Consider the following 19,302-nt stretch of genomic DNA (forward strand, 5'->3'; position numbering starts at 1 on the left):
TAGTCAGTAAGCATTTATGGCAACTGTTAACATTGGCAAACGCTTAATAGGCCTACGCGGTTAAGCAATATTTCACGGATCATGCGTCGGGTAGCAAGGTATAATTGCAAGGGGGCGTGCCTACTGTCAGAGTCGATTCAGTGCAGGAACGATAACTTGCGCACATCGAGAATTGAGAAAGCAAAGGCAGGAGAGACAGCTATGGGACTGTATTATCCTGACCGGTAATTAAAAAAAAGAATAGGAAAATAAATGCTGCGTCTACGGAGTAAACTAAAAATGTTTGCTTTTTCTGTCTGCCATAAAGACCTTGAGGACCGAACTGGTCAGATGGTGTGCCTCTACTAAAGGCAGTGGAGGAAGGGGCGTCGGAAACGGGGGCTTTAAGGTTTTCCTCACCAAGTTTTCCACAGCTATAGTCACTATTATAAAGTTCAATTCTTTATGAAAGGAGCAATGTCTCTGGGTACGCAACCTGATACGAGGAAGTTCACGCGGGGTCTGAACAAACCAGGAACCGCAGCAGAGTTGAGACAGAGCGTCTCTGAGGTTGTGAGGACGTCGGTGTTGATGGTAAGCAGAACGATGCACGTCATGTGTGTTGTAAACTCTGATAACAATGCCTTCCAGTCTCGGACAGGCTAGCAAAAGCTAATCACCATGGACACAAATGAAACTCCTGCAATGCCTTTGGGAAAGCTGAAACGTATCCACAACTTTCTAATATGTACTTCCAGGCAATAGAGTAAAGGACACCCTCCATCTCAAGAGAAGACAGAGGTCAGCTGCCCAGTACAAAACAGAGCATTACCACAAATGTTTATTTATTCATCAGGCTACCTGAAGCCTCAAAACACACACACCGAGATCAGGTTACATTAGCTTGAAATAGCTGTGTAAGCTGAATAGACTGTCAGTTACACTTGAGAGACCATCTTTGTTCAAGTGTTCAAATGCATCACAGGGAAAAGCAGGTTGTGCTTACTTGGATGTGATGCTTTTGTTGTTTTTGCATTATTTGGCAGCACAAGTGTGTTTGGGAGGGGGTTATACACTTTGTAGCCCTATCCCCCTCACCCTCTGAAACAAATCTCGAAATTGGCAAGATGTACCTTTAAAGAACATCAGGCTCCGATGTAGACAAATAAACTAATGTTTTACAGGTAAATATTTCAGAAATTCCAACACTCCCTTCTTCACCCCATACTTATTAGACTTGAATAGAGAGCAGATTGTGTCTATGTTGACAGCCCTGTCCTGCAGTGGTGAGCATCCTGTGACCTATAGCTGGGTGTTGGAGGCTATTAATGATGATCAATAGCCCATGTTACATTTCAACTAATGGGGTTACCACCCAGTAGACACATTTTTCCTCATGGTCCAAATGCCCCTCCTCGTCTGGGAAGTGAAATGGCTCTGAATGAGAACTACTGTAGAGGAAAGTAGCAAGTGGTTCCGGTTCTACAGTGTTCCACCATTATGAGAAGTTACTTAACACTGAATAGTCTTGTTGAGAGACATCCTATAACCTTAAGAATTGTGGATTGTGTGTTTGCTTGACCATGCAGAAAGCAGCCTTATATGAAGACCATTATTTATCTTATTTAATTCAAAATTGTCCCCAGCCTATTGAAATAACATGACATTCATAAAAACAGCCACACAACAAGTGTATTGATTGACTGAATATTTCAAGTTGACCCAATCAGGAAATAAAGTCTGGTCCTTATTGGTTCACACCAGTAGCCTGGGTCCAGAGAATCTTCTGACACAATAAGGAAACAAGTCCTTCTCCTAATGGCTATTGGCTGGGATACGTGATGAAGGCCATGCTGTGTGGGTTACATTACACACATTCATCACCTCGTAGTGCCTGGGGGTTATGGGGACAGCTGTTTCTGGTGCCCAACCCATCTCATGTGACACATACACACATGCACAAATCATTTAGGAGCATCTTAATCGTCTTTTTAAATGTGATATTAATAACCCTTTTGGTATTGTAACTTCTATGTCATAACAGTTGTGTACAGTACAAATCTGTACTGTAATATCTGATAAACTGTGGAGTGGCACAGGCGCAGTTACCTCCACTCTCTTTGATATACTTAATTATGTATGAAGACAGGGTAGGTGTCGGGGCTATTTTTAAGCTTGCCCTCTTTTTCTTTTGTGGCGCAGTTTTACACAAGACTCCCCAGGGCCCTGAATTATGAATATCATTCATATGTTACGTTCCTACTGTAACTGCTAAAAACCTTTCTTGATGCCAAAGTACAATGAATCCAACACTGAAAATCACAAGCAGCACTGAGATGAACCATCCATTCGGCAAAGTATTTTGGAAGTTTAGGTACACATGCACCCACACAAAAGCGCACTACTTTTTGATCTCTCTCTCTCTCTCTCTCTCTCTCTCTCTCTCTCTCTCTCTCTCTCTCACACACAGTGACTCACACAGTCTTTTTTAGCTGGTGTGTAGTTTTGGTAGATGTGGGCATCTGGCCATACCTTAGTACACAAAGTGGTGTGCTCACTGGCCAAGCTGCCGAGCTGTAAAGACAGTTCCTGCAGTTTTAATAATCACTTCCAACAGAAGGAAATGCTGTCTTAGACAGTTTTTATACCTCATTTTTTCCCTCTCTTTGCCTTGCTGACTTGGGTTGTTTTGCATGCCAAGCCCTGCTGTGTACTTCCACCACAGGGGCGTATAAACACACATGCACACACACAGACACATGATGCATGGGCACCCCCCACACACACACACCCTGCCACACACACACATACACAAACCCACACACGCACACACAAGCAGTCAGACTGATATCTGTCAGCGTATACTTCATACTTTCTCTAGTTGCAGATTTCAGTCACCCTGCTTTTAAATCTACTCACAAACAACAACCATACTGGGCAGCCATGTATTTCTTTTAGCAGCTCCAAGGGCTGGTTTGCGACTCAGTGGTGGACCCTGATACCTCTATACCCCCCCCCCCCCCTTTTGCCTCATCTGCGGCCAGCAGTTGAAATGGTTCAACGCTGCTCCAGGGGGATTTGTACTGATTACTGTGTGAAAGAAAACCCTGTGGAGATTATCTGGAGATTTGCACTCTGATGCTGTTGGCATCATATCATGATACAAGGCAGCAGGCGACAGTATGGATGGACTAGGCCCACTGGTCTCACTGGCTGTTGCTGGCTCTATTCTTGATGTTATATTTATGTATACATTTGTATATTAAAAAATGCATTTATATTGATGGTTTGTACTGCTACAAAAGGGGTTTGTCTGTTGTGCTTCTCTTGCCCTTTTCTCACATATGCTTCATCTGTTCACCTTTTGGGTTACCTTTCGAGTTTGGCTAGTCTGTACCCACCAGAACATGTTTTAGCAGTTGTTTGCAAGGCGCATGGTTTGTCTTGGAAGAGGTTGAGCATTTTTAGCAACAAGAACATGCCTGCCGGGCAGATTCCAGTCTGTATGTATGTGATCTCAGAGAGACAATGTCGCTCATTGCAACAGATCTACTCTCCTGCTGCATAAAGAAGCGTTGCTTGTACTTTTTCTTTTCTTTATCGGACCAATTCTGATAGTTTTACATGAAGGAAGTGTCCATTCAAGGAAAGAACAATAGAAAGGAGGGGTCGTATTCCATTTTAGGTGCTCATCCTATGGAGGCTGATAGCAAGTGGTGCCTTTTGAACCTGACACCAGTCTCCTGAGATGAACTCCCTATCCAACTAGTTAGACTGGCCATGTGGAATGTGTGTCATGTTATGAGTTATCAAATGATCGAGATGCAGAGATGTCTGACACTGCAGAAGTAGTACTTGTCATACCAACTCTTCAGTGGAAATCCAACAAAAACTAGCTGCTACTTGTAGTCTAGGAGTCAGATGGCTGAGTGGATAGGGAACCGGGCTAGTAATCTGAAGGTTGCTAGATCGATTCCCGGCTGAGCCAAATGACGTTGTGTCCTTGGGCAAGGCACTTCACCCTACTTGTCTCGGGGGGAATGTCCCTGTACTTACTGTAAGTCGCTCTGGATAAGAGCGTCTGCTAAATGACTAAATGTAAATGTAAATGTAGTCTGATCTGAGACTCAATACTGCATGGCCTACTTTGGGATGTAGGTCTAACCCTAAACAATGGTGGCAGTGTGTGGCTGACTTGATTATTGGTTGCTAGGAGGACAGTGCCTAATGAACATGGTGGAAGCCAGCCTGTCGTTTAATCTCCCCTGATCAAACCATGTGAAAGGGTGTCAACTTTGACATGCCATGAATACCTTCGGGGCACTCAAAAAGTACTCTCACTGAAGCAGAACCCAGATCTTAGGTTGTTGGTTTGATTCTAGATCCCAGCGACAACAAGTCTTCATGTCATACATAAGTCTCAAGCACTGCTGGCCTGTTGCATCAATGATAGATTAGGGTTTCAGGTTTTGCCTTCCAGCACCTATTGGAATGACTTTGCATTGGTTGGGTGGCATTTCCAAAGTCCACCCCTAGGGGGCACCATGGGTGCAAAAACTCAGCAATACAGTCCTTGTTCTCCGGTGTGAGAGATACGAAAGTTGTGGATTATATCTAATGTAGTAAATATTCAGGCATGCTTAGACTTCCCAGTACAGGAGAAGACATATCTGTTGATTGCTGCTGGCAATGTGCTGTCAGAAAGCATAGAGGAAATGACAGCAAACATGTCAGCTCTGGGTTTTTGTTGGGTTAGGAAGGCCTAAAACAACTACAGGAGAGCATCATGTTGAACCCTGCCAGTTATTTGCCTGGGCATGACTAGAAATATAGGATCTTTCTCCCCCGCCTGGAGACAGACCAACTGTGTTAACTTTCTATGTGAAGCTCTCATATTTCATTTAGGTTTTCCAAAGATGAAAAAGACGCTCATGACGTAAACGGTACAGCAGTTAAAAGGGTCAGACGATGAAATCCAGATTTCTGTCCAAACTAACAAGTACACTAAGACATTTTCCTGAGTAAAAATATGAAGCCATAAAGTTTAGTTTCTGGGAACAAATTTCTAAATAAAAGTTTATATGGAGAGAAGAATGTATTATTCCAGGGCCTCCATGCTTAGCATCGAAGCAGAGGATGTGGAAGTGCTTGTAGACAATAATTACAGGGACTGACGTCAGTTTCCAATGATAGCATATATTCACGCTCATATTCATATTGTATGACACCACTGCACATTCATGGTTTACTATATATGACTACACTTAGTGCATCTGTGTGTGTGTTTGTTAGTGTGTGTAGGGGTGACTCCTAAGGAGGGATCTGTTGGAAGATGTGTCGGTGCATTAAAGGCCTGGGTTGGCTTCTCTGGACGTTCATTAGGTTAATGCATCCACAAGTCGGATGACGGCCCTAATGGGATGGCTCTATATGGAGGGGTGGGGTTTGCGAATGGAAGACAAACAGAAACCACAGCACATTTCACAAGACAATGTTTTTTGTGATGAAAATTTTGGGGAGGATTTCATTTGGATTAAAAAAAGACAAATTCCCTTTACAAGGATGATTTATTCGTTCAATGGAAAATCCATCCTCCTTAGATTGATGTATTGGCGCTCTGGAAAAACACACCCGCCGTTACCCCTCCCTCCTCCTCTCCTCCTGCTCTCTCCTTTTTTCTCTCACGCTTCTCTCTCACTGGTTTACTTAGGTTGTCATCATCCGTTTTGCTGCATCATGCCCCTTTAAAGTAGGTGACTGTGTCAAGTCCCCATGAAATATTCATAGGTGCTGGTAGAGAAAGAAGGAAAGCCCTGAGAAGTGTTTCTCTCTGGCTGAAAAGTGGTCCGGGAAGGACTGAGCCCACTACTCTGGTCTTCAGTGCTAACATCCAACCTGACATCCAACCTGACATCCAACCTGACAGGAACCGATTAGCATTCAGCCATGTTAGCACAGAGCTTGTTCTGTGTTACAGTGGGATGAATCAGGTCAAAGCATTTAGGGGTGTGTGAATGTGTGTGTGTTTGTGTATAGTTAGTAGGGGGGATATGGAGGTCCAACTACTGGGGGCCTATTGTGAGTCAGCTCGTTTCTATATTTGTCCTTTAATCCAAAAGAATGACATCAAAATGATGACTGTATACCAATATATTGATGAGTGGTTTATAGTGCAGGGTTCTGTGCGTGTGTGTGAGTTGTGGCTGTCGCCCACAATGTCACAGTTAACAAGGAGAGCAGAGTGTGAATGAAAGGAGTGTACTGTATAATGGAAGAGTGAGAAACAGAGAAAGAGAGAGGGAGGGAGAGTCAAGGAGAGGAGGAGGGGCACGGAGACAGACAAAGCGAGAGAGAGGAAGCGAGACGGAGCACTTCTCAGCATCAGCACCACCAGCAGGAAGAGAGAGAGAGAGAGGAGAGTCGACGCCCTGCTCTGACTGAGAGAGCAGCTCAACTCTTTCCCTCCTGGACTCGTTCTTCATCCCTCCATCTCTGATGAGCGATCCACAGGGTGACCAACCCAAGAGGAGTGTGCGGTTCACGGCTGTAGCACAGAACCAGAGAATTAGCTCCCGGACTTTATCTCCAATCTTCAACTTCAGTTGACTTGACTGCTCCAGGCATCTTGCTACAGATCCTTATACGCTGACTGGCCCAAAGAATCAGTCTGACAAAAATCTGTCTTTCAAGAGATTACACAGAGGATTTCTAGAACCTCCCTCATCCTCTGTCGACTTGAAGGAATATGGACGTACCAAAGTGGGGGTTTCCTGAGTGGAAATAACAATTAAGCAGAACAGAAGATTCTTAATTGTTGGACAGCCTCTAGCTGGTCAGAAACCGAGAGTGGACATCGGAGGTTGCGAGGTGGGAGGTAGGGGGTGAGAGGTCAGCGTTCTCCTGGAGGGTGATGGTCAGGTGTAGGTGGAGGAACCATGGGCTGCACCACCAGTGTGGTTCTGTTTGAGGGGCTTCGCTCCATCCTTGAGAGGAACTGTGGCTATGTGTATAAAGGCGCCGCAGAGCTGGGAGTGCTGCAGGAAGAGGAGGACATTCTGAGTCTGAGACTGGGGGCTCAGTCCTGGAAAACCACCACAGCACTGGTAAACCTAGCTTTGGAAACATACCCTATTAGTATTCTTTTTTACATACTCATCTTAAATTGTGTAAAAAATATATATATATATATATTTCTACCAATCCATCCTCAACTACAAACTGTTTGCATGTTAAAGACATGGTGTTATGATCTTTCATGAATCATTCCTAGTTTAAGTGGAAGCCTGGTAAACTATACATGGCTCAGCTTTAGCTGGCAGCAAAGATGACCAGCTTTCTGCTAATGGTCTCCCATGAGAAAGTCTTCCTGGGGTAAGTGTTGTGTACCAGTCAGCTTTTCTAATACAGTATGGGGAGTACATTTGGCCCAAACGGGGATGTGTGTTTGTTTGTGTGTGTGTGTGTGTGTGTATACTGTATGAGTGTGAGTGCAAGTGCATGTGATCTGGATATCCCGTGTAGTGTAGATGTGTGTAAAGTGGCTTAAGATCATAGGAATGTCAAAGCTGGAAAATTGCCTTCTCGTGGATTTGTCCTGAAGACATCTACATGTCTACAGATTAACACAGTGCTATGCCAAGCTCATTATCTGAGGCAAGCTCCATTCAAGGAAAGCTGTCCTCATGCAAAGTCAATGGGATTGAATGACCGATCAATGACCGCTGAGGACGAGGGTGAAGGAGAGGTGAGAGATGGTTGGGGTGAGGGAGGAGTGTAGTCTGGCAGGAGGGAAAGGAGGATGGCTAGGTTGGCTCAAGGTTTAAGGGTAAGAGCTCTCTCAGAATAAGGCTTCTCCTCTTCAGTCACAGAAAGCTTCACTAATACAATGCCTTAGCACTTTGTTAAATGGTTTTATAGCCTTTAACTCTCTGGGATAATGCATTATAAGCTTTCACAAATGTTTCCAGTTTGCTACTAAGTTATGTCTGTTTACACCATGCTTCCAAGTTTTTCTTGGAATCATCCTCCTACCTTTCACCATGATCAAATATGCCTTTATGGAAACAAATGATAATTATAAACTTAATGCCTCATAGTTGTTTACAAGATGTCTGGCCTAAACCCAGAGATGTTATGTGCTGTCCTGAATAAACCAGTCCCAGACCAGAGAGTCTCCACTGCCTTTAAGACGCTGTGGTGACATCATCGAGTCCCTCACATCACTCATCCAGCTTGGGAACTCCCTTCTTAGATTTCACATTGGCAAATGGATGACATATGTTTTTCTGCTACCTGTTTCTCCTCAGTGTATTGCAGCAGGGGACTGGTAGAGAGAAGGACGTTTTATGTCTTTGTGGCTGAGATTTGGCCTTGCATTTCTGTAGTTCATGTTGACTTGACCTGATCATCCTGTTACCTGGTGAACACTTAAAATAGCTTTCATATCCCTTGAGAGTGTAGCAAGAGAGAGTGTGTGTGGCCTAAAGGGCATTACTTAATTGCCTTTGCACTTATGTAGTTTAAGTTAACTTGATTAACTGGTAAACACTTAAAATAAAAATATATTTGAAAATATACAAATCTGTGTGTGTGGCCTATAGGGCATATTTAATTACTTTTCAGGTTACACCCTCAATCTCTTCCTATTAGCCTTGTAGTGAAGGTTGGCTCCCAAACATGACGTCAATCTGTTCTTATGCAATTCTCTCTGGGCCTGTCGGTCTATGTGTGTGTATGTGTCTGGGGAAGGGTGTGGAGGGCTCACATGATCTAATGGGTTCAAGCTGTCTGAAACAAATAGGCACCCTATTTCTCTCTTTGTCTCTCTCTCTCTCTCTCTCTCTCTCTCTCTCTCTCTCTCTCTCTCTCTCTCTCTCTCTCTCTCTCTCTCTCTCTCTCTCTCTGTTCCACTCATTTGTTTCCTTACTCTGTCTTCTGCATGATGGTAAAACATTATTCGGATGGACTTCAAAGATACACGTACACACACACACACACACACGAGACCCAAGTACAAAGCCTGGGTTTAGCCTGGATACAAGAGCATTTCCACAAGTCTGGTTGAATGGCGATGGCAGTGGGAGCAATTTACAACAGCCTCATTATCATGGTGACTGATACTGTCACACAAGCTTCTCTATCAGTATGGGAAACACAGTCCACAGGAGGAACCGGTACAGCACAGCCCAACTTGCAACTTAGTCCAATCTAAGATTTCACAATTATTTTAGTGTGCATTCCCAAGAGTTTAGCCCAATTAAATGATACTGCAGTTATTGTTATTCTTTTCATATCACAAAGGTGGTCATGTTAGTGGTATAGCGAAGGATTACCCTTGAGCAGTTAGTGAATATTTTTTTTGTCATTTTTTTTGACGGCATAAATAATGAAAATCATGTCAAGTTCACAGGCATATCAAAGAGACTATGAGAAGATGCGCACACACACTGACACACACACACACAGATACGTGTGTGCGCACACACTCATATTCGGTCTTTCCTCTATGTACAGTAGCTTGGAAGTAATGATGATGCTGAAACTGCAATGCAGAGATTGTCCCTTTGAAGTCAGCCTGACCCGAGTCATGGCATTCACTCTTCCTGGCTCTTTCTCTGTGTGTCACTCCTGCCTTCCACTCCCTGCACACTTTCTATCTGTCTCTTGTTCACTTTCACGATTGTAACCCACAGCAAATGATTGGATGTATTTGGTATGGCTTGTGTTTGTTGATTCACGACAGAACATGAGGGAGTGGTTATTGATTAATGGCAGGCTACTGTAAGGTCAAGGTGTGTTTTATCTGAATGTTAATGTTTTCATGGACATCTGTAGGCAGGTTCCTATAGGATTAGAGAAAAAAACGAATCCCAGATTAGATTAGTGATTCACATTAATTTACGTTTGATGATCAATTCTAAATGTTATCATTGTTTGGCACACAGACACTTTCAACTGATTTAGTAGACTGCTCCCCGCCACTCAGACTGCTCCTCCACAGATAGAAGAGAGAGAGGGAGGGAGAGAGAAGGGAGATTGAGAAAAATAGAGAGAAAGTCAGAGGGAGGGAGGGAGATAGAGACAGAAATGAGGCATTAACCTTTCCTCACCAAGTGGAGAGGGGAATGCTGTCAGCCAGGCTTGGCCGTCTAAGGGCCGGATGAGGGGAAGTGTGTGTTCACACACCCCGCTGTGGATGCCTGCTGGGCAGGAGACGCCATAGCAACAGATCAAAGGAAGACCCAAATATCACTGCGGAGTGGGACTTTATCAACACAGGCTCAGACTCAGAGACGAGGGTCGGAAGAGCACTCCGGTTTAGGTCTGTTGATTGTTGGGGATTTGGAGTTTCAAAAGGTAATTCTAGGTGTTCATACAGTATCTCTCCTGTCTCTCTCTTTCTCTCTCTCTGTCTGTCTCTCTCTGTCTCTCTCTCTCTCTTTGAGCAGTGAAAGAGTGTGGCAGGTGGATCTGGTTTGCTCAGCTGACCGTTTGACTTCATGGCCCCCAGGAACTTTTGTTGAGGAGTGGAGTTAGAGTGATCTAATATTGTCGCCCCTCCCTCTATCCTCCCTCATGCATGCATATACACACACACACATGCACACACACACCCACACTCTGTCACACACACGCCTCCAAAGCTGCACAGCTGGGAGTGGGAGGGGCCCTTTTCCTTCTGCCCCGAGAGAGAGCACGAGAGAGAGAGTGTGTGTGTGTGTGAGAGGGAGGAAGAGAGTGAGCGAGGCAGGGTCGTAGGGATTGAGACGAGGCGAGTCCAGTGGGGAACTCTCAGATCTGAGAAGCTACACCCACTGAGCATGGTTTTCTCTGCAAGAAAGCCGTGACCGAGAGGCTGAAAAAGTGTGTACTGTGTTGTTGGAGTACTGCAATAGCCTTCAATCTGGGGGCTGTACCTGGGTTGTTGAGAATGCAGGGACGGGCTGGCAAAGCTGCCAAGAAGGAGCTGGTGATTGAGTCTCCCCAGCAGTACAAGAGTTTGGCTGAGGCAGAGGGAGAGCTGGAGGCCGCCCCACAGGTGGCAGGGGTAAGTCTGGCTGAAAGAGCCACATCAGGTGGCAAGGTTGAACCTGGATCCAGGACCATGTCCATACGTTAGCTGGGCTATTGAACACTACAGCATGTAATATGGCTTCAAGGTTTGTGATTGGTGGTCCTGTTTTTAATCACTTAAAAACAGAAAGAGTTCTATTGATTCATTTGACATGTTTTGATTTTTAAGTGGTAATGTTACTAATGGGCTTTGTGAATTGCAATGGAAAATGAAGGGTTTCAGGGCACTTTGTCTCCTAGGACTTGAATCCTTTTTTAATCCTTATTTTAGAACTGGAGCACTCGCAGGTTTTAACTCTTCCTGTAATCTGTGGATATGAATTGGAACCCCAAAACTGTTTGCCTAGATTGTGCATGTTTTAGAATTATTACATTAAAATAACATTTTCAGTAATCCATAGCTACTTTCTAACAATGCAATATATTGTTAATTTAGCCACTGATAGTCAAGAACATTGCAAAAAAATACTGTTTATTACTTTATCTGGGCAATAAACTAACCAAACCCTTTTATGCATGCAGTGCCTAGAACATATACTTTTCACATTGCGCAGAAAGTCTTTATTCCCTGCTCCATCCTTCCATAATCATGTTGCATGACATGCGGATTACAGGTTTTTCATATCATGTAATCTAGAGCGCATGGCTATATGTCACCAGAGATCTATAGAGGATGAGAGACATGTTGAGATTACTAGCTATCAGACATGAGAGGTGGAGCCCACTGGTGAAGAATCCTGAGTCCATATCTGAACACAGCTTTCCTGCTCCATGCTGTCCACTCCAGACATGCTGTGTGTGTTCTGAGTGAGACTCTGTCTCAACGAGCGGATGATTGGCTGTGTATTGTGCTCATATGGGACTGTTTTTGTTGGATGAAAACATGCTGGGCTATCGTCAGGCATCAGTGGCGAGTGTCCAGCTGGAAATAAAGATGATGTTTTTATGATTATCAGATGATCTTCATTAGTGAAAGTCCATATTGAATATCTGGATGTGGTCCACTGTAAACTGAGGGAATATTATACTGACATCATCCTCCAGGCTCTTGCAGGATTGTAAGAATTATAGGTGAAGCTGTGTTCAGACGTATGTCATTGGACGGAGGTCTGTTTGTATTGGTTGGATAGGCACCCAAGGGGATTAATCCCAAATAATCTGAATTACAATAACGCTTTGCAGCCTGACTTGAAATAATAAGCCATCAACAGAACTCAGACATAGGAGGAAAGATTACTGTATTGACCCTGGCTAAAGCTTGCTGGATTTTCAAGAGTCAGAGTTAGGCCATATCCTATCCTATATAGACTCACATCACATTCACTAACACATCATGTTAGTGAGTACAGACATGATGTGTACCCTACTGTAGTCCACTTCCAATCCTACACACACACAGCTGATAGAACATCTTCATCTCTGTCGTGCTTGTGGGGGGGGGGGTTCTTGGGACACGGAGTGGCCCCCCTTAGGGGGTCTCATGTGGAATGCTGAAGCTCTGTTTTGGAATGCTGTAGGTGTTTTAGTGAACCAGCAGACCTTTAACCTGTTTCCCAGCACCGATGCCCCTGCTCTAGCCTGCAGGCATGGGTATGAAGTCCCAGTCTCCCAAGAGAGAAGTTGCGAGCTCTCATTGGACAGCAGGATAGTCTGAGAGGACCAATGAGAGGCTGTGTGAGCCGAAGGACAGCGTGTGAGCTCATGCCACAGTGACTGGTACTGTGGCACACAAGGCCCCTCCGCTCCATCCGTCCTTTCTGCTCCTTCTCATCCCTCTCTCTTTTGCCCTCCCTCTCTCAAGCCTCATTCATCCCCTTTGCTTGTGCCAGGGAGCAGCCTCTGTCAAACAACAATGTACACTAGACCACAAGCCTCGGATGATCTGTCCATGGTTTAAAAGTTTAGTTTGCCTGATTGAGTTTGACATACGAAACATATCAGTGGAGATCGTCCATAAAAAAAACATTTTAGTTCTGCTCCAAGCTTAGTCTTTGAAGCTGTCCCCGAGGTTGAGGTTCGACCTCTGACATTGAAAGCTATCAGTCCGGAAGCTTCCACCTAAGCTAACGACCTGCTGTTGTGTGTCCCTCCAGGTGAAACCTAAGGTCGTCGAGCCGCTGGACTATGAGAGTGTTCTTCTGCAGAGGAAGACCCAGATCATCAGTGATGTGCTGCGGGACATGCTCCAGTTCCCTCCGGATGACTTCCAGGTGAGAATGGACCACCACCACAGAAGAGCAGGTTCTAGAATACCCGTTCAGTCCTCAACAGCCCTCCTTCATCCACTTTCCCTCCATCGAGCAACCGTTTTGTGAAGAATTCAAAATGTCTCGTTTTTAGCTCCAGCGGGAATTTGAGTTTGTATGAACAACTTTAAACCTTCAGAATGCGGCACCCAGAGAGAGAGCCCGCATGTGGAAGTGGTCGTAAATCTTCTTCCCGTGTGTCCTTTGGCTCTCAGGCCACTTGAAGCGTTTGCACGCTCTGTGGAAATGTTGTTTGTGTTCAAAGGAACCAATACCCTGAGTAAATGTTACATCACCGTTCCTCGATCTTGGTGTGGAGACGGAGAGAAAAGACGAGAAAGAACAAGACAAAGAGATCTCTCTCTCTCTCAATGGTCTCGTAGTTGTAATGTCGCCAGAAGAGTTAGGGAGTGGGAATCTACCCTTTTTCCCGTGCGTTGCACTGTTTGTGTAGTACCTAATGGCCCTGTGCGTTCTGTAGGAGCACGCAGAAATACGCTGGGAGCTGGGTGTTTGGTAGTGCGCCTCTCTCTGGCAGTGCTGGTCCCTCAGGTGCAGTCCAGGCCTGGGTGTGGTAGGTGTGTCAGGGGCAGAGCAAGGCATTCTGACACTCCATGTGGTTCCCATTAACAAGCCTGAACACCAGCCAGCCAGACACATGGCCTCTGAGCTCCTGGCTCCACTTGGTGTATGTCCGCTTGGATTGGACAGACAGGGGAGACCAGATGCAGTCAGGCTGTTGATTGGCTGGCTTGTCTACCCACAGAGAGCACAGAGAAACAGTAAGGATTCGTTTTCCACTCTAAGATCATGTTTTTTCTAACTAAAGTAAATCATGATCAATACAGTATTGACACTGTACATTGTTCAATTCACGGCTATCATGATAGCTGTCTGTCAGGTTATGAGTGTGACTATTGTTAGGCAGTATTCTCTGTGCCAGTCACTAGTCAGACCTAGCCCTTAGTGACAGTGACTCTCACCGACTGTGAGTGTGAGTATTGTCATCCTGACAAACCACTTCAGTCTGGCAAACATCCCACAGCACATGTGGTTCTCACAGATGCACAGCACATACAGTTCACACACATATACACACGCATGCATCCGACTCCCTCCCTCCTCGCATGCAATTAATCATTCACACTTCGATGAGCAGACATAATCGCACGGAAATACACATTATACATACACAGACGGGAGAGAGAGCGAGAGAGAGAAAGAGAGAAAGAGAGAGAGAGAGAGAGAGAGAGAGAGAGAGAGAGAGAGAGAGAGAGAGAGAGAGAGAGAGAGAGATTGCTGGGGAGGTAAAGTAACCATTTGGGCAGTGGTTGACCGAAGCAAAGAACGGGTTGGTTGTGGTCTACTGTACTGTAATGAGGAAGTCTTCTGGCCTGTCACATTTACACATCCCTCCACACCCCACGTCACTCTGCTGGAGCATCTCTCCATCATCCCTCCATCCTACCAGAGCGCTTGCCCTTTCCTCTCCAGGAGATTTAACGCCTGACATCCTCCAGCTCCTCCGCCCCTGGGGGGGTAGCAAGACAGGAACACACTCCCTCACACACACGCACCCAGACTGGGAACCATTCAATGCAGGGTTAATGGGCGTGAAAGGAATGCTGTTAATTGGTTGCACAAAGTTTGACGTGGACTTGTTAAGATGTTCTGAGGTGACTGGTCAGTGTTTGTTGGATGGGCTGTGGTGTTGAACTGGACACTTTCTGACACCTTTGGAACCCAGTAACAATGCAATTGCTCTTCTCATCTTGTGTATGTTTAAAAATGTCTTTAATAACAAACTGTAATGCAATAGCGTGTTTGCTTTTTTGAGCAGGGTGTGCTTCCCTCTGAACTCCTGGTGATAAATACACCATTTTTTGTTGTTGTTGACAGAATCAAAAGTGCCACAGTGGGTTTGAAATGGATGAAGCTGTGTAAAATAAGATGTAACACTAGCTTTGGCCACAAGTTGAAGAGTACAGTAGGTCATTGTGTCACTGCTCCTGTTGAGTGAGCGGAGGAGCACTATGAACTGGGACGACGAGGACCACTGGACTTTCACAACCCTTCAGCAGTTCAGAAGATGGGTGTCTGGGTGTCATGCTGCCTCCAGGCTCTCCCTGTCCTGGTTTCACTGCTGTCTGTGGCTCTGTCTGAATCTATTATGGAAGTCTGTCCCAGAGGAGCAGAATTAGATGTGCAACGAAGCTCTGGGGCATTTTCTACAGACCCTCATCCTTCTGTGTTATTACCATACGTCCCTAAGGAGAACAAGAATAAAGACAGTTGATTTCCTCTAAGGACTTGCTTCCCAGAGCGTAATAACGTCTAATATAGGACAAAAACACCCTTTAAAGAGAGATTTTTGGTTGTTTCGCTTCCTCTGTTACCTGCATCAATGCGACGTGGTCCTCTTCTGCTCAGAACACGAGGCCCAAAGTCCCGTGTCCAGCCGTGAGCATGGATGAGTGATGTCTTGTGTTTTGTCTCCTCAGATCTCCACCCTCAGGCGTCAGGGTAGAACCACGTTCTCCACGGTGCCGGGGAGCGCTGAGAAGGAGGCCTACAGTCTGTTTGTCCAGGAGGTGAGACTGACACACACCTGAGCTAACAGACCAAGTTCTCCTTTCAGACAAACCTGAAAGATATTTCACTTGACGACTGCTACGGGTTTTCATTAGCGTTCGAATGTGTGTTGGGGGGGGGGGATTGATATGGTATGTATGTCTACTAGTGTGGTAGACCTCTTCATATAGTCTGGGTTCAGGAGCATTTGGGTTAACATTCTTTCCAATAGGGTTTCTGTGTACAGTATATGGGTGGGGATGTGTGTGTGTGTGGTTGTTTCTGTGTGTGTGTGTGTGTCTGTCCTCGGAAGGGCATGTGGTCTAAGGGGTCCCACTGGGCAGGGTGTGGTCAGATTAGAGCAGTACAGGGAGATTTCCCCTCTGTGGCGTGGGGGCGGGGAGTGACGTCATGACATCATCACCAGCTGCAGCCTGTTGCGGGAGGGTCATGTCTCTGATTAAGATGTTTTTCTTTGTAACGGTTAACCGATGAAAATTGGAGAAGCCATCATTCAGGTTGATAGAACTTTGACACAGCTAAGTCGTTTTAATACTTCATAATGAGTGAGTAGCTGGTTGGTTTTACCATGCTCTTAAATTGAGTTCTCCACCCAGGCCTACCTGCCAAATCCTTTATTCCTAAGCGTGTATGTTTTGCTAGCTAATCTAATTTGGTATGAGGTGATTTAATCATCCTAACCATTATATAATGTGGTCAGGCTTTGGAATCTGGACCACACTTCCAGTATTAGAACCTCTATTCATCGGTTTAACTTTGGTTTTTATTTAAGGTAGAAAAATATTCTTCTCCTCGCTATGCATTTGTAAGGAGTGTCACTTTGTTATTGTTTAAAAAGACTTCTCAGTTTTTGTCTCTACATCTGTTCACTCACTCACTCTCCCTCTCTCCTTCCCCCGTTTCTACCTCCCTTCCCCTCCCTCCCTCCCCCTCACCCACTATCCCTCCAATCTGTAGTGTATCAAGACATACAAGTCGGATTGGCATGTGGTCAATTACAAATATGAAGATTATTCCGGAGATTTCCGCCAGCTCCCAAAGTAAGTACCAGCTGTGCTGCCTTGCAGGGAGGCAAGCTCAGCTGTAAAAGCAGGTGTGGCGCTGCAGGGATTGAAACAACTCTTCTGATGCCTCTACACACAGCTATACTGACAACCCTCTTGGTGGGAATACTAGAGGTTCTGTTGAACTAGGCCTTTGTAGGACAGACACTTGGGACTGTACTAGACCTATTCAGACCTAGAGCTGGGTCCTCTCTCGCATAGTTAACACACATCAACTTGGCATTGACATTGAGTTGGCATGAAGTTAACATTGGCCTCATTCCAAGGTCACTAAGAGGAGAAAGTATTGATATAATTGACTCTGTAAATACAAGCAAGTACTGCAGAACTGTTAATCCTGCTAAAAGTTTTGCAAAATTGCCATCAAGATCATCAAGTCAACAAGTTATCAAGCAAACCCTCATTTTGAGTTAAGTACTGAAAATGATGTGGAACTTAATTTGTCATGCTAAGTCCATCCACACTTTGTTTACTGCCTTTCGATTGTGTTGTCCAGATACTTAGAACAAAGGAAATGTGTTTGTCTCCTGAGATGTGGAGGTAATCCACAACAACAATCAACAGACTTCCTTTGTTTTCCCCTCAGCAAGGCCTGCTGGGGCTATTCTGGGACTGATGTCAATTGATATCAAAACATCATGGGGGGGGGGGGGGGTTGTGGTATTCCACAACCCATGGGGTCTGTGCCCAAAGTCTTTGGTTCTAGAGGGCCCCCTCCCTGAGGACATAGTGGAGGGAATGTGCTTTACAGATGCTACATATCATGCTTGTAGCCAGTGAGCATGAAAAGAGGCAACCTCTGACCCTGACCTTGGCGTTGTTTACTTAACATGTCCCATGGAGCTTGCTCCGTCCTGTGGAGGTCAGAGGTTTTTCACTACATCTGCGGCTCAAGTTTTAGCTACAGAGTGTAACATTCAGCTGTGTCTGAACTTGGACTAGCATTTCAGACCTGGCCTTGAGAAGGATGTAGGACAGAGTGAGTCATTGTCCCAGTTTAACAATGTCACCAGTAATAACAACTGTGGATTCAGTGGTAAGATTTCCATTGTAAGCCAAGACTGACAGGCAGTGTAGGAGCAAAGATAAATGTGCTGTTAACAAAATGTAGCGAAGAACAAACAGGACCAGGCATGTTTCTATGTCAGGCATTGAGACAGAGCTGTTTTAAAACCATTATGTATCACATGTGTATGCATTCAAAGTGAGTTTACTTGTAAACAGTTTGAATGTGTTGTTGTACAGTAAGGTGTCCAGACCAGAGAAGCTGCCGGTCCATCTGTTTGAGGTGGATGAAGACATGGAGAAAGATGAGGTAAGCAGAAAAGTCCCAGAAGGCTCTTTGGTTTGTCTGGATATCCCAGCAGGTGTCTTTGTCTTGCTCATTATTCAAGTCGACTCAATCCTTCAACAGACAATCTGTGTTTGGTACCACATTGTACCTCAATAAACCACCTATTATATCCAATCACCTATCCGTTATATTTGAATCTGAACTATAAACCCTACTTGGGTAAAACAACATATGTTTTATCAATTCATACTTAATTAATAATAATAATAATAATAATAAAAAATCTTGCTTCTGATTGTTCTGGCACATACCCAGACTGACCTGGTCAACATCCCGTGCTTCTCTCCCCATAACTCCTTGATGTTAACAACACATGTATTCCTGTCCAGTAGTGACCCCGACACAGACTGAGGACAGTACTCTGTCTTAAAGTCATAGGCATGCTATTGCTGCCATGTCTGAGTGACGGCTGAAAACATGCAGTGAAGAACTCTCTCTCCTCAGTACTCGCAACACACTGCTACTCCTTTTAGAAGACCTTGAAGGCAGCTCCTATCCCCAGATCCACTAGGACGTGTGTGTGTTTGTACGTGTGTATGTATGTGTGTGTGTGTGACATGTTAATTACCTATTGTGTTTCTCCTTTGTCCTCTCTAGGACACGGCCTCGCTGGGCTCCCAGAAAGGAGGGGTCTCCAAACATGGCTGGCTGTATAAAGCCAACATGAACAACGCTATTAGTGTCACAATGAGAGTAGGTTCCCTCAGAAGCACTGCATCATACTCATTACACGTTCAGTACCTTCACTTCAACTATTTACTTCATCCATCTCCAAGAGCACACACTGATCATGTTGTTGCATATAGATCTTACAACCCTCATAAGAGCATTGGCAATGACCATACCATGACCATTATCTTTGTTTAAATGTCCCTTATTTGGGCCGTTTATGGTTTAGCTAATCTGTATTATGTTCAGTTAAAAATACAGTTGTTTTCACCATAGTATGTGATTATTACTATATTACCCAAAACAACTCTGCGCAGATGGAAAC

The 19,302-nt window shown here is 44.8% G+C and overlaps 1 protein-coding gene across 6 annotated transcripts in view; it reads left to right on the forward strand.

Moving 5' to 3' along the window:
• Positions 1 to 223: 223 nt before the first annotated feature.
• Positions 224 to 19,302, forward strand: part of dock9b (dedicator of cytokinesis 9b) — a 41,130-nt gene continuing 22,051 nt past the window's right edge. For 2 of the 6 annotated variants that reach the window (XM_084667592.1, XM_084667596.1), the window contains exons 1-6: positions 256 to 573; positions 13,146 to 13,262; positions 15,800 to 15,889; positions 16,848 to 16,930; positions 18,200 to 18,269; positions 18,906 to 19,001. In XM_084667592.1, the coding sequence (XP_084523718.1) occupies positions 445 to 573; positions 13,146 to 13,262; positions 15,800 to 15,889; positions 16,848 to 16,930; positions 18,200 to 18,269; positions 18,906 to 19,001 (585 nt within the window). In that variant the 5' untranslated portion in view covers positions 256 to 444. Of the gene's footprint in view, positions 574 to 10,712; positions 11,027 to 13,145; positions 13,263 to 15,799; positions 15,890 to 16,847; positions 16,931 to 18,199; positions 18,270 to 18,905; positions 19,002 to 19,302 lie in introns of those variants that run through there. The other 4 variants (XM_084667595.1, XM_084667597.1, XM_084667593.1 and 1 more) reach the window with 3 other exon arrangements.

Source organism: Hypomesus nipponensis, chromosome 12 (assembly GCF_054491055.1).
Source record: "Hypomesus nipponensis isolate SF chromosome 12, ASM5449105v1, whole genome shotgun sequence".
NCBI classification, from domain to species: Eukaryota; Metazoa; Chordata; class Actinopteri; order Osmeriformes; family Osmeridae; genus Hypomesus; species Hypomesus nipponensis.